The sequence below is a fragment of the Gobio gobio genome (assembly GCF_949357685.1).
Source record: "Gobio gobio genome assembly, chromosome: 25".
Lineage (NCBI taxonomy): Eukaryota > Metazoa > Chordata > Actinopteri > Cypriniformes > Gobionidae > Gobio > Gobio gobio.
In genome coordinates this window covers 7915534-7931820 of record NC_137121.1, presented here as the reverse complement: position 1 = coordinate 7931820, position 16287 = coordinate 7915534, and the positions used below count along the sequence as shown (strand labels likewise).

The 16287-nt window shown below is 37.6% G+C and overlaps 1 protein-coding gene across 2 annotated transcripts; it reads right to left on the bottom strand.

Annotated features, from left to right (window-relative positions):
* Positions 1-464: 464 nt before the first annotated feature.
* LOC307121235 (polyamine deacetylase HDAC10-like) lies at positions 465-15727 on the bottom strand. Of its 2 annotated transcripts, XM_079808767.1 has the most exons (21): positions 15506-15713; positions 13906-14040; positions 13715-13811; positions 13534-13631; positions 10571-10675; positions 10369-10437; positions 10141-10267; positions 9925-9990; positions 9452-9511; positions 6537-6626; positions 6324-6430; positions 6072-6139; positions 4563-4824; positions 4394-4484; positions 4232-4317; positions 4075-4128; positions 2459-2537; positions 2186-2380; positions 1747-1927; positions 1517-1659; positions 465-584 (listed from the first exon to the last, which is right to left on the bottom strand). In XM_079808767.1, exons 1-21 carry the CDS (start codon positions 15568-15570, stop codon positions 534-536), a joined length of 2229 nt encoding a protein of 742 aa, XP_079664893.1. In that variant the 5' UTR covers positions 15571-15713; the 3' UTR covers positions 465-533. The 2 variants fall into 2 exon arrangements, with proteins under 2 accessions (XP_079664893.1, XP_079664894.1); XM_079808768.1 differs by lacking the exon at positions 1517-1659 and having other exon boundaries at positions 15506-15727.
* Positions 15728-16287: the final 560 nt, after the last annotated feature.

Below are 16287 nucleotides of genomic sequence, written 5' to 3'. Positions count from 1 at the left end.
ATGTGTCTCTGTGGTACAATCCGAAAGAGACTCGCGCCAATAACACGAAAGCTGATTGGCTGCAATATAAGATGCATGGTGGTCTCATTTGTAGTTGTAATACAGCGAACTATAGTTGGACTAGCGAAACAAAGAACTACAACACCTCGGCCGGAATAAACGGGAGTATTTCAATGAGCAATAGAGATAGCGTTACATGGACCTAGGAAAATTAAGACCGATTAAAGACCTAGAACTCAATACTTCAGCGAATTTAAGGCCTAAAATTTTGATTTTTAAAAATTGTAAGACCCCGCGGCAACCCTGATTTATAGCAATTATAATTCGCTTACATTCCCCAAAATAGAGGTTTTGTCAGATTTAACTCCCTTCGGACCAGACAAACCCTACACACACACACACACACACACACACACACACACACACACATCATGGTTAGACAAAAACGACTGTACAAACAAAGACTGAATCAGGTTCATTTTTAATGCCATACAAAAAGTACAAAAAAAGTAATGATTTTCCATAACTGGACATTAAAACGCAGGTTGTTCAGTGTTCAAGAGTCTTCCATCAGCTTTCTGAAACTGCACAAACAAACACACACTGTTATTCATCTATTCATGCAAGTACATTTAAGTATTCTTAGATCACAGAATACATATATTTGACCATATATGTACGTACACACGTTTAGATGAACATACACTATATTGCCAAAAGTATTGGGACACCCCTCCAAATCACTGAATTCAGGTGTTCCAATCACTTCCATAGCCACAGGTGTATAAATCTAGGCCTGCAGACGCTTCTACAGACATTAGTGAGAGAATGTGTGGCTCTCAGGAGCTCAGAGTGAACTCAAGCGTGATGCCGTGATCAGTTGCCGCCTGTGCAATAAGTCCATTCGTGAAATTTCCTCACTACTAAATATTCCACACTCAACTGTTAGTGGTGTTATAACAAAGTGGAAGCAATTGGGAACAACAGCAACTCAGCCACGAAGTGTTAGGCCACAGAGCGGGGTCAGCGCATGCTGAGGGTCACAGAAGTCGCCAACTTTCTGCAGAGTCAATAGCTACAGACCTCCAAACTTCATGTGGCCTTCAGATGAGCTCAAGATCAGTGTGCAGAGCTTCATGGAATGGGTTTCCATGGCCGAGCAACTCATCCAAGCCTTACATCACCAAGTGCAATGCAAAGTGTGGGATGCAGTGGGGTAAAGCACGCCGCCACTGGACTCTAGAGCAGTGGAGACGTGTTCTCTGGAAAGTGACCAATCACGCTTCTCTGTCTGGCAATCCGGTGGACGAGTCTGGGTTTGGCGGTTGCCAGGAGAACGGGACTTGACTGACTGCATTGTACCAAGTGTAAAGTTTGGTGGAGGGGGGATTATGGTGCGGGGTTGTTTTTCAGGGGTTGTGCTTGGCCCCTTAGTTCCAGTGAAAGGAACTCTTAATGCGTCAGCATACCAAGACATTTTGGACAATTTCATGCAAAGTTTGGGGACGGCCCCTACCTGTTCCAACATGACCAGAGCACAAAGTGTCGGTCCATAAAGACATGGATGAGCGAGTTTGGTGTGGAGGAACTTGACTGGCCTGCACAACCCGATAGAACTGTCTGTCTGTCTGTCCTGGCTTGCACAACCCGATAGAACACCTTTGGGATGAAAATGTTTGGCAATATAGTGTATGTGATGTATGTTTTATAAAACGACTGTTACATTGTAAACTTCAGTCTCAGTACCTGTGCACCGCAGCAGACCCCAACATTCCTGCACCGAACTCCAGCGTTTCTGCAGACTCTGTCTCTGCTTTTCTATCATCTGAACGTCTTCAGGTTTGGGGGTCCCCAAGACCCCGAGGGAGGGCACAGGGGCCCCAGAGAGGGCAGCGACAGTAACCTCCACCAGATCTTTGTCATAGCCCTGAAGACATGCATATACTGTGATTCACTAGTAGCAAGATGTATGCATTTAATGTATTTATTTATTTTAAAAGTATTTATTATTTTTAAATTAATTTTTTTTTTTAAACAATTAATTACATTTAAAATAAATGCATTTAAAGCAAACACATCTAAAACAAATACATTTAGAATAAATAAATATAAAACAAATAAATACATTTAAAACAAATATGATAGATGGATGTTTTGGGACTGTAAAAAAAACACAGAAACTGACCTGCAGTAGGGTGAGCATCTGGCCCTGTGCCACACCTTGAAGTAGGCTGGTCAGGTGACCCCAGACTGGTGCCAAATGAGTCTTTGCTCCGCTCTCTCCCACAACCCCCAGCACTAGACCGGGGTTAAACTCATACGCCAGGGGGAGGATCAGGCCCAGAGCCGCCTGCATGAAACCTGCCGTGAAGCTCTCGCCCTGAAGACAAGCAGGAAAAGGAAGTGACTTCACAGAAACTAAATGAAATCTGAGACAATATCAGGTGTGATCACGCACCTCTCTCAGACACAAGGACAACCGGTTCACACACTTCTCCTCGGTTTCTTCAGCACTGATCTGGACTAGAAACACCTTCCTGAGGAGAGAGACGCCCACTGTGGTCAAGGAAAGCTGGACATTTGAAATAAATTACCAAATTAGTTCTAATATAGGCCTACTTGATTAAAGTGACAGAGATAGAACAACACCAACAGACAGACAGAACGAATGAGACAGACAGACAGACAGAACGAATGAGACAGACAGACAGAACGATTCAGACAGACAGAAAGAATGAGACAGACAGAGATAGAACAACAGACAGAACGAATGAGACAGACAGACAGATGGGTAGATGGATAGATAGATGACAGACCGACAGAGTGACAGAGACAGAACGACAGACAGACAGAGACAGAACGAATGAGACAGACAGAATGACAGATAGATAGATAGACAGACAGACAGACAGACAGACAGACAGACAGATAGATAGATAGATAGATAGATAGATAGATAGATAGATAGATAGATAGATAGATAGATAGATAGATAGATAGATAGATAGATAGATAGATAGATAGATAGATAGATAGATAGATAGATAGATAGATAGATAGATAGATAGATAGATAGATAGATAGATAGATAGATAGATAGATAGATAGATAGAGACAGAATGACAGAACGAAAGACAGACAGATAGATAGATAGATAGATAGATAGATAGATAGATAGACAGACAGAAAGAGACAGACAGGCATATAGATAGATAGACAGACACAGACAGACAGACAGACAGACAGACAGACAGACAGACAGACAGACAGACAGACAGACAGACAGACAGACAGACAGACAGACAGACAGACAGACAGACAGACAGACAGACAGACAGACAGACAGACAGATAGATAGATAGATAGATAGATAGATAGATAGATAGATAGATAGATAGATAGATAGATAGATAGATAGATAGATAGATAGATAGATAGATAGATAGATAGATAGATAGATAGATAGATAGATAGATAGATAGATAGATAGATAGATAGATAGATAGAGTGACAGAGACAGAGACAGAATGACAGAACGAATGAGAAAGACAGATAGATAGATAGATGATAGATAGATAGATAGATAGATAGATAGATAGATAGATAGATAGATAGATAGATAGATAGATAGATAGATAGATAGATAGATAGATAGATAGATAGATAGATAGATAGATAGATAGATAGATAGATAGATAGATAGATAGATAGATAGAGACAGAATGACAGAACGAAAGACAGACAGATAGATAGATAGATAGATAGACAGACAGAAAGAGACAGACAGGCATATAGATAGATAGACAGACACAGACAGACAGACAGACAGACAGACAGACAGACAGACAGACAGACAGACAGACAGACAGACAGATAGATAGATAGATAGATAGATAGATAGATAGATAGATAGATAGATAGATAGATAGATAGATAGATAGATAGATAGATAGATAGATAGATAGATAGATAGATAGATAGATAGATAGATAGATAGATAGATAGATAGATGCAGCTCTTGCCCTTTATGCAACAAACAATAAAGCACAAAAATATATGTAATAACTGGCTCACCCATCATTAGTAATGACTGGTATATTCCCATCTCCAATAAAAACAACCATCACCCTTCATCAAAAACACAAGCATAGCATCACATTACAGGAAATGATTGATCTGATCAAGGTGATTCTTTAAAATAACTCTTCTGCTAGTCTTAGAAGTGTTGTACCGTTCAGCAAGGCCGATTAGTGTGTGTTGAAAAGCACAGCGCACGGACACACTCGAGTCAGACACCACGACGCATCCATTACACACCTGATGAAGTGTTACAGTCCGTTACCAAACACTGCACTCAAACATAACCACCAGACCTCTGTTATCGCTTCCTCACCTCTTTATTCATCATTCGGTCCAGGACTGACATTACATTTCCAAGAGGCTGGAGGATGCTTTGGTCCGTTACGCCTTGGAAATGTTTATCCCTAGAGATGGAAAAACAGGTTACAATGCGCCCTAAAAGACTGATGCCAGGTTTTCTCATCTAATGGTATTTTACCAACCGAATACTTTGTACTTCTTTAGTGGTACTTGGGGAAACGTCCTCCAAACACCGGCAGCCCTCTGGCACTGACACCTCCACACCAGGAGGGGGCGCTAGGACTGTTCGCACGCAGGCTGATGTCCTGGGTAAAGGTTCAGGCCACACAATATCCTGTGTCTTCTTCTCCGTATTGGTCTCTGGTGCAGGTTGAGCCGCCTCTTTTGCTCCGCCGTTCTTCTCGTCCAGTCTGGGCCGCTTTGTGCTTGTTTCTGGATGAGCATCTTTAAGAACAGGACAGAGAAAAATGATCTAATCTTTTTTCACAAGAAATTAATACTTTTAAGGCCCATCCACACTAAGAACATTCGCTATAACTATCGTAGTGTTCACACAAATGCATGTTATTGTTGTTATCGTAAGCATCACAACTGTTTTCAACATTGATAATAATCATAAATGTTTCTTGAGCAGCAAATCATCAGAATGATTTCTGAGGATCATGTGACACTAAAGACTGGAGTAATGATGCTGAAATTTCAGCTTTGCGTTGTCTTTGATCCTACCACCATTTGACTTTATAATAAACACAATTCCTTTAAAGGGTTAGTTCACCCAAAAATGAAAATTATGTCATTAATTACTCACCCTCATGTCGTTCGACACCCGTAAGACCTCCGTTCATATTCGGAACACAAATGAAGATATTTTAGTTGAAAGCTGATGGCTGAGAAAGGCTTCACACAGGCCTCCATTGGCATTCAGTACATTTACACTCCCAAGACCCATAAAAGGCACTAAAAACATCGTTACAAAGTCCATCTCACCACAGTGACTCTACAATAATTTTACGATGCGATGACAATAGTTTTTGTGCGCAAAAAAAAAAAAAAAATAACGACTTTATCCAACTTGTTCTTGTCTTCCGTGTGTGCCTCCACGACGCATGCGCGAGAATATGACGCAGATCCGGCGTTCGAACACATGACCCAGAAGCGATTTGTTTACAAGCAGAGGAAGACGCGCGTGTCTAAGCTGTTGAATTCTACATTGATCGTGCTTTAGGTCTTAGCGTAGTTCTCAAAATGGGGCTTAAGTGTGTATTTCATGGATTCCCGAACGCTGGCGCTACGTCATATTCTCGCGCATGCGTCGTGGAGGCACACGCGGAAGACAAGAAGAGGTTGAATAAAGTCGTTATTTTGATTTTTTTTTGCGCACAAAAACTATTGTCGTCGCTTTGTAAAATTAGTGTAGAGCCACTGTGGTGAGATGGACTTTGTAACAACGTCTTAAGTGCCTTTTATGGGTCTTGTGAGTGTAAATGTACTGAATGCCAATGGAGGCCTATCTGAAGCCTTTCTCAGCCATCAGCTTTCAACTAAAATATCTTCATTTGTGTTCTGAAGATGAACGGAGGTCTTACGGGTGTCGAACGACATGAGGGTGAGTAATTAATGACAGAATTTTCATTTTTGGGTGAACTAACCCTTTAAAAGTGAACGGAAAATGGAAATAAACAAACACTAACCTATGTGTTTAAAACAGCTCCAGTACGATGATTGAGCTTTGCGGACATTTTGAATCGACTCCAGTGCACTGCGAAAGAACACACAGCACATTACTCCAGCTTTTTTGCATATACTCCATATTGTTGCAAAAATGCTGGATGTATTTGATGTTTAACGTGTGTGGGCAGAACTTTGGACCAATAAGATTTCACTGAGGGTGAAAGAGAATGCCAATGAGAAGCACTCGCCACTTGACTGACAGCTCAATTCACCTCTCACAAGCGGCTCTGAGCCCTGACAGCCGCGGGGCCGGATCTCCAAGAAGGGTCTGGACAGTTTGGCAAACTGATTGGGCCAGAGAAGTCAGGTTGTACCCTCCCTAAAAACGAGCGAAAGAAACCAAGATAAACAAAATAAACATTAAACTGAAGAGAATGGGTATTTAAAATGAAATGAATCCAGGTTGTTTAAAAATGACACCTGACCTCCAGGACGAGGCACATTTTGCCCACGGCCAAAGGCATCAGCAGTTGAGTGAGGTGGGCAAAGATCTCAGGAGAAGCACACATTTCACCCTAAACCAGAAAAGATAACCATGTCAACTGATATCATCCCATTTGGCCCATGAAACAGGGATGACACTTTGGAGAACCGGACTAAAAAAGATCCAGAAAGTGAAGTAACACTTTTTTACAAGATGTAAAATAAGTCTCTGATGTCCCCAGAGTGTGTTTGTGAAGTTTTAGCTCAAAATACCCCACAGATCATTTTTATAGCATGTTAAAATTGCCACTTTTGGAGGGTGAGCAAAAAAGCGCTGTTTTTGTGTGTGTACCTTTAAATGCAAATGAGCTACTGCTTCCAGCCCCCTTTCTAGAAGAGGGCGGAGCTTCAAGAGCTCGTGTTAGCAGCTCTGATTACCTCACGCAGACACACACTGAAAATGTCAGAAACTGTTCAGCCTTTTGTGTTCAAACCGGAGTGTGAAAATGATTGAGAGACTCAAGAAGAAGTGCCAACATGTAGAATGAGACAGGACGTTTCTGAACGGCTAGTTGATGAATTTATGAAGCTGATATATCCTGTCATGATAATCTATAAATCACTCGTGTGGGAACTGTTGTTAGATCCTTCAGAGCTAGAGAATATCTGCTGCATGAAGAGAGAACAGGTGTAGTTTAGTTTAATTACGGTTATAACTTATGTTGTCATCTTGCTTTTATGACACGCTATTGCACTTGTGTTTGTACTGTATTGCAATAAATGCTGAAAAGGCGGATGCGACAGCTTGAGCCACTCCTAAATGTGCCACAACAACTCTTCCTCTTCTCAACATGGTCTTTGTTGTGAGTACCTGGGGGCGGGGTTTATGTAAATGTCAGGGTTATGGTGCGTTTACACCAGGCGCGAATTAAGCGAATAACTCGTGCTATTCGCACGTAGTTGGACGCTTGAACCAGTGTTAATTTCGTTGACGAATAATTTTCATCATAATTTTCGTCAACTACCTTTTTTCAGACGATAACTAAATAAAAACTAGTGTCGGATGACAAAAACTATGACGAAAACTCACTGTCATTTTCGTCAACAAATAAAAACGAGAAGAAAATGTTAGGGAGGGACGATTAGAGAAGAGATCCAGTCAGAACTGATGTCCTGTGTAACAGATGCGTACATTTGATTTGAACTGATCTAACCGCTGGAGAACACGGCCTCACGCATCCCCAATACAGCTCCAGAGCGGCTCACAATCAATGAATAACACACATTTATGCCACGCAATTGTTTATGAACTAATGCTGATGAATAATGACAATTTTTACTTTACGATGTTTATATAGTAATATGTTTTAGACGGTTGTAACAATGCATATTTTATCTCCTGAACTTGAATGAGCTCCTGCAACTGCAATAGAGGCGCAGACATTTCAAAATAAGAGTCCCGGTGTATTTCGAGCTTGTTTATAATTACAAGTCACGCATTATATGTTCGTTTTTGGTTACACAATAAACTGTTTTTAATTGAATTCACATTTAATTCATAGTCAGGAGGAAAGACCAGTATTTGACACATATTCAATAAAGTATCAGGGTTATAATAGTTCACTAAAACCATTAAAAAAATCTTCATTACTTGAAATTAAATAAATGTTTACTGAAATTAAAAAATAAATAAACAAACTAATTTGAAGCTTTAGCTTAACCTGATATGGCCTACTGACTAACACAGAAATACAAAGTTATAAAAACTATATAGCTGTTTTTAAAAAACAAACAAAAAAGTGAATTGAGCTCTTTCGTGTATTTTTATTGTCAAAAACAAAATGATGTAAAAATGTCAGTTCAAGTGACAGTTGGTTATGTAATGCTTAAATGCTTATTGTATTACAATTTCACTAAACTCAGTCTTCAGGAGACTAAATCTACAGTAGATTTAGTCGACTAAAATCATATGATATTTAGTCGACTAAAACTAGACTAAAACTAAAAACAATTCAGGTGACTAAAATATGACTAAAACTAAATGGCATTTTAGTCAAAAGACTATGACTAAAATTAAATCAAAATTTGCTGTCAAAATTAACACTGGCGTGAACATTTGAAGTTTACTCGCTTCATTCGCGCGTGACATTCACTACACAACATACGCGAATTTGCGTCATGGGAGGGGCTTCTGCCAGCCGGCTCGTCTCATTGTGAAAGGGCTGACATGGATTGTATTAAAATACAGCGAATAAGCTCAATTTGCTCGCTTTAACTAGCTTATAATAGTCTCAATAGGGTGAATTCAGGGTGATTGGGACACTTTTTCCAAGTCATCTCAATGGCAAAAAGAGTCCCAATCACCCTGAAATCACCCCTATGTATAGCTCAAATTGAGTAAAGTGCGTTTTTTACAACTTACCAGATTGTCCGATCTCCTCACTCACTTTCTTCCAAGCAAGATCCTTTTTATTCCTGTATCCACATATGATTTTGTCCTCATTGTTGTCACTACTAGAGCAAGCTCCTGATTGGTTAACGCGGCGCCATTCGCACGAATCACGCGTCAAATGCTCAATTCGCGCTGTGTCATTTGCGCGAAACGCATCATTCGCGCTGCAGAATGTCTATTCGGGTCTTTTCATTGACTTACCATGTAAATCACTCTGGTCTGTGTCTGATGTGAACGCACCATTAGTGATGTCACTAACCCGTGAAGAAGCTTGTTGTAGTCCCTACCAGCCGTTAGTTGTAGTCCTTAAAAAGCGATTTCTTTAAAAGAAAATATCTCCCTTTGCTTTGAACTTTGAGTGTCAACATTGCATACTAACTAAAGTTAAAAAAGTGAAATCATAATCAATGACCTCTTTAAGGAGCTCGTCTCGGACAATCACAAATTTACACAAAAATCTCTTACTTCTGGGTCCCCAATGGCTGCATCAAAACCAGCAGACACCAAAACCAGCTCAGGATCAAACTGAAAGAGAAAGAACAAACTTAGAGACAACAGAAATGGTCCAATGGCCCAACAGTTAAGGCCCGTTCACACCAAGAACAATAACTATAAAGACAATAACTATATTAGCGTTCACACCAGCGGACAATATCATTCTGTTTATTATAAGAAGTTGTGGTGTGTGTCGCTTTAAATGCTCAATCTCTTTGGATTCTGATTGGCTGTCAATGTTTTTAATCATTCCACAGCTGGGAAAATAAGTTCTGAAAGTGAAAGTGATTCAAATTGATATTGTTCCTCTGTGCCGTTAACGTTGTTGTGTGGACTCTGATATTCTTTTATATTTAGGACGAGTTTTAGAACTACATCTGTATCACGATTGTCATAGTTATCATCCGTGGTGTGAACGGCCTTTACTCTCGTGCGAAGGGTACCTCGTATGCGACGGGTAAAAGAACATGGAAGAAGGCCGCAAGATAGTCACTGTTCGTCATGCCCACCTGCAAAAAAACAAGCCACAGAAACCATATGCATCACGTATGGGGAAAAATCAATCAGGAAAGGTAATAATAGTCTGTCTTGTTTTGATTTGATTGGCATGCACTGCCGTGTAAGAACTGATTCAGTGGTGTGTTTTGAAGGCAGTTTGCCTTGTTCCAGGGGAGGTTGATGTTGAAACCGGATCCTTTGCCTTTCCCAACGCTGGTGTAGTCCGACTCTGGGAGATTGGGCCAGAAGGTCTGATGCTCATAACGATGCCAGGAAAAATAAAGCACACTATGATAAAAGAAAAATAGTTTAAGTTCCCTTAAATTAATAAGGAAGGCATCACTACTACAAATGCTCATTGCTCAAACTGTGCAGGTTCACTGACTCACCTTGGGTCGTCCTCGAAGCAGTACTGGACACCTTGTCCATGATGGACGTCCCAGTCCACAATCAAAACCCTGGAACGAAACCACAAGCTCAAACTCAACTGATGGAACAGATGGAAATCCTGCATCTGCAATGGCAGCTGTTTATATCTCCCTCAGCGAGTATTGCAGGTGTAAATGACTGAAGAATGTCACACCCGTTCACCTGTTCAGGTTGTAGCTCTTTTTAGCATAAAGAGCAGCGATGGCCACGTTATTAAACACACAGAAGCCGTTTGCAGCAGAGCGCTGACTGTGGTGTCCTGGAGGCCTGAGGGGCACAAACAAGAAAAGAGGGAAGTGAACAACAATGAGTTACTAAAAACTAGAGTACAACAATTGTGTTGTTTATGACCAATACAAATAATTTTTATGTTTAAGTGTTCAATAACCATAATGCAGAAGTGATTAGTTATTGTTTTTAATTACTGTTTTTTGACATATTTATTATTTACATAATAAAATCATCAGTTCATTAGCAAACAAGCATTTTATACAAATATTATTAAATTTTTTATCTAAATGTTCTTGTCTAAAAATATATATTTTTCAGTATTATTGAATAGTATTATTAATACTATTATTAATAATAATAAACAATTAAATGTATTGTTGAATTAAAAGCAGTACATTTATGAATTACATTTATTATTAAATTAAAATGCCATCTTTACATTTTATTAAATATTATTAATATTTAATATTAACATAATTAAACACTAATAATAATATTTTTAACATTAAAGTATACATTATTAATATTGTTAAAGGTGAACTATGTAGGATTTTTGCAGTAAAATATCCAAAAACCACTAGGCCAGTGTTATATATTTTGTTCAGTTGAGAACTTAGAATATCCCAAATGTTTTCAACTATTTGTAAATCGTGAGAAAATTGCTATTTTAACCAAGGAGCCGGGACGTGTGAGCTATGCGTGTGAGGGAGTCGCCTGTCGATTGCGTCATATCTGCGTCACCATCGGTTTCCGGTTTTATTCAGTGAAACACTTTACTCTCACTGCAGTGTGAACAAGTGTCATAGCAGCCGCCGAGCGAACGTCATAACTTCTTTTCAACACACTCAGATATATCTAATACGATAAACAGAGTTGCGTTACCTCAAACTCATGACTGGAAAAGAGGAAGTGGCGCCTGCAACCGTGTCATAATAAAAGTCCCGCCAGCGACTATGCCATAATAACAGTCCCGCTCTTCAATCGCTCCTGCGGCCTTGCTCAGCTCCACAACACTCGGTCCTGCTCTGCTTCACTACAGTAATGTTAATAATCGCATCCATGAACATGATTTCTGCCCGAGTCCTATCCTGACTGTTTCCCACCGGCTGTGAGGTGAAGACCACATGGCCCAAGATTCTGCGCTCAAACGTGGCGTCATCAAACTACGCCTTTGTTTTGAACAGGCGACCTCTAGTGGACGGAAAAGTTACATAGTGTAGCTTTAATACCACTAATAATAATAATAATAATTTAGAAATTAAATTAAATGTATTAAATTAAAATTGTATTAAATATGATAAAACATTTGAATGAACAATTAAATATTGTTATTAATAATAATAATACATGTATTATTAAATTAAAAACAAATCAAGTATTATTACATTAAAATGTTATTTAATTTGATTAAATAATTACTAATATTTAATATTAACATCTTAATAATAATGTATTGAATTAAAAACATTAAGTGATACATTATTAATACTGTTATCAATAATAATAAATGAAAGTAAAAATACTAAACTATACATTATTAATATTGTTAATAATACTAATTGTTACATTTATTATTCAATTAAAATGTTGCATTAACATTTTATTAAATTATTGCTCATATAATTAACATTATTAATATATATATATATATATATATATATATATATATATATATATATATATATATATATATATATATATATATATATATATATATATATATATATATATATATATATATATATATAATATTATTCGTTTTTAATAATAATAAATTAAATTAAAAACATTAAATTATACATTATTAATAATACTAAATATATATCATATTGTTCGTTTTTAATAATAATAAATTAAATTAAAAACATTAAATTATACATTATTAATAATACTAATTATGTTACATGTATTATTCAATTAAAATAATGCATTTACATTTTATTAAATAATTACATATTTAATATAAACATAATAAAATATTGTTCATAATAATAACAATAATAATGCATTAAATTAAAAACATTACATTTAAGTATTATATTTATCCATTAACACATTCATTATTCATTTTGTTAATACTAAACAATAACAATATTTTTATATTATTAATGTTTAATATGAACACAATTAATTGTTGTTAATAATAAATGATTAAATTAAAAACATTAAATTTAAATATTGTATTTATACATTAATATTGTTAATAATACTAACAACAACAAACAACAGTAATTCATAACTAAATGTAAAACTAAATTAAAATACGATTAAATATTACTACACTCTAAAAAAAAAGGCTCGTAATCATAGGGGAACCTTTTTTAGTGCTATATAGCACCAATTTTGGTGCTTCAGTGGTTCTTCAGCGGTTCTTCAGAGGTGCTATATAGCACCTTAGTCAAAGAACCGGTGAAGAACCTCTGAAGAACCGCTGAAGAACCTCTGAAGAACCGCTGAAGAACCAAAATTGGTGCTATATAGCACTAAAAAAGGTTCCCCTATGATTACGAGCCAAGAACCATTTTTGGTGCCATATAGAACCTTTTTTTTTTTAGAGTGTAATACTTACTATTAACAATTAAATATTACTAATAATGATAATTAAATGTATTATTCAATTAAAAAACACTATATTTAAATGTCATTTATATTGCTAATAATAATACAAATGTTTATTTTAGTTTCAGTTTCATTTTATTGTAGTTGTTTCAGACAAACAGGGAGTCCAGCCTCAAACTCACAGCACTATGTCGAGCCGCTCAAAGAGATTGCAGTTCTGTTTAGTGTCCAAGATAAGATATCACACACTTGACCTTTATGCAGGTACGTAGGTGGAAACCCCCTGGTCATTTATGTCTGATCATGACAGCAGCAGCCGTCGGTTGTACGCTCACCTGACCAGCGCCATGCCGTTCCTGACCTCTCTCTTCATGACGCTGTCCACCAGCTGCAGCGTCGCTCCCACCGCCAACTTAGCGCAGTGATAGATGTTCTGCAGTCACACGAGAGGCTGCGTTGGAAAGCGTTTGCAGTCATCTGAACCCAACAAGCACGAACGACCTGATCTGGACGTACCTGGTGGAAATAGACGTCGTTGTACTTCTTGGTAAATGCCTTCAGCTCTTCCACGCTCATGTTCGGAGTCTGCTTAACGGCCTCCAGATATTCCTCACTACATTAAACACATAAGATTTCGAAACAAAACTTCACTGTATAGGAACAGAAACGGGGCCTTGTTTAAAGTCATGTGCCAAAAGTCCACCGACCTGTGCGCGAGTAAAATCTCCTGCTCGGTGGCCTGGCGGACCGGCACCTGTGTGCACCTCTGGGCCACGCCGTGCATCTTGAGCGCCTCATACGACACGGTCAAGCGCTCGGGCACCTCGATCCCACAGACTGGACTGCACAGAACAAAGACAAATACTTCAATCATGACAACTCTTTGAATAGTTTTACTGCTAACAGATACACAGAAACGCTGTAACAGATCTAGGCAGGTGGAGCTGGGGAGGTGGAGGGGTTCAGAGGATAACACACTGCAGGTCTATCCTACAGCAAACACTGAACCAGACTGTTTAAATGTTGAGCAAGCAATCTCATTGGCTGCTGGATCAGCAGAGCCAATCAGCTTGTGCCATGACCTAATGATGTGATTGCTTGCAGGTTGCATGTAAAAGAGCAACCGACCTGCGCCCTCTAGAGGTTCGCGACTGAACTAGATATTTATGTGAAAACTAGCCATTGAGAAGAACTGACAAGAATGAAATCTGCCAAGCGTGCAGTTATTTTAAATGGCGATATATTCAAAACAGCCAAATATCGTCAGATTAAATGCTCTATCACTATCAAAAATGTAATTATTCGCAGTGATAAACTATTTAGTGATATCAGTAATTACTGAAATGTTGTTATTGTATTCAAACTGCGATTATTACTCTTTTCTAAGAGGTTGGTAATACTAAAAACACATAATAAAAATTAATTTTACCAGGGTTATTTTTTACAACTGAAACTAAATACATAAAAAAAGTTGTTGAAATAAACGTCAACTGAAATAAAATAAAATATTTTTAAAACGTATTGTATTTCAGCTAGTAGCCAAGGCAACATTTCACATTTTCATTTAGTTTAGACTTGATTTTTGTTAATAAAAAAACAATATACCACCATTAAAAAAACACAACAGAATTACTAAAACTTATCTGAAATGAAAATGGAAAGTATCAAAATAAATCTAATTCAAAATATTAATAACAATTTATAAATTAACACTGAATTTTTACTTTAGAAAAGGCCTATTCTTGATATAATCTGTCAATGGGGTAAGCAAAATAATCTTAATTCAAACAGAAAGCAAGATTATTTTGCTTACCCCATTGGCAGATTCTTTTGCTTATTTTAAGCAAAAAGTCGCTTAATTTTGAGTTATTTCCCCCCAAAACAAGACAAAAACTTTTGCTTGTCGAGTAAATGCTTCTTAATGTAAGATCTTTTAGATATTTGGACTGAAAACAAGACAAAAATACTAAGTAGGAAAAGCATTTTTTGCAGTGTACAAAATGTAAACTATTTGTCATTTGGTTTTAATTAATGTCCATGTTAATTTCACATATTTATTTATTTTAACTAACCGGATATATCTTGAAATGGCATTTAGCTACAGTCACAAATTGTAGAAATATCACAAAATATGAAACTAACATCTCTAGAATATTGCATAAAAATCAAGCAGCATACAGAATGTTTACGTTCATCATTTGACCCTGGTATTTGCATATATAACTGTGAGGTACTTCATTGAACGCTGTGGTACAATCATAATATCTAAAATTAATATAACACGACACTTTTGTAACGATGACTTACTCTGTCCAGAGGAGTTTATAACGAGTCATTTCCTCATCAAAGATCAGTGCGCTTCCTGACGCCATTTTACACTCTGCTCTGGATGATGCCAATAGAAATAAATTATTAATAACTGTATATCATCAGTGTGATGGTTTATAGGGTATAGTGCCCTTAGTTCAAAAAAAGTTCTGCCTCTTGTTTGTCTTTTTCTTCTCTCGAGGAACACGGCGCGGCTGTTGCATTACCGCCCCCTACCGCATGATCAATTAAATAATCTGAGAAACGGGTTAAAAGTAGTGATATAAAAGTGTTTTACGCTTTAGAGACTAACTGTTATTTATGCTATCAAAATTAATCTACACGAGCATATTTGTGTGTATCTTACTGACCATTTGCTTAGATTTTTTGTCTCTGTTGTTTAAGAATGCACTGTTTGTAACTTAAAGGTGCTGTATGTAAGTTTTTCACTTTACTAAAGCATAAAAATACCATAATATTCTTGCAGATATGTAGGAAACATGCTAGCTATGCTTGTTTCTCAGGAAAAACAATGCTACAGCCAGTTATGCTGGTTTGAAATGTGCGTTCCGTGTGGGAATGTCTGTTTTTGTTTTGGTCTGTGTGATACCACATGCCGCCAGTTTATCCAATAGTATTTCAACACCCCAGGTTGTCAGTTGGTAGCCTGGCTCCGCCCTGCTACGTACGTACTTCCGCTCAATTTTTCATTTTCCTTCAGTACTCTGTCTGGATATTGTGGTATATTCTCTGGTTTTCGCTGGTCAAATTTTAACCGGTCC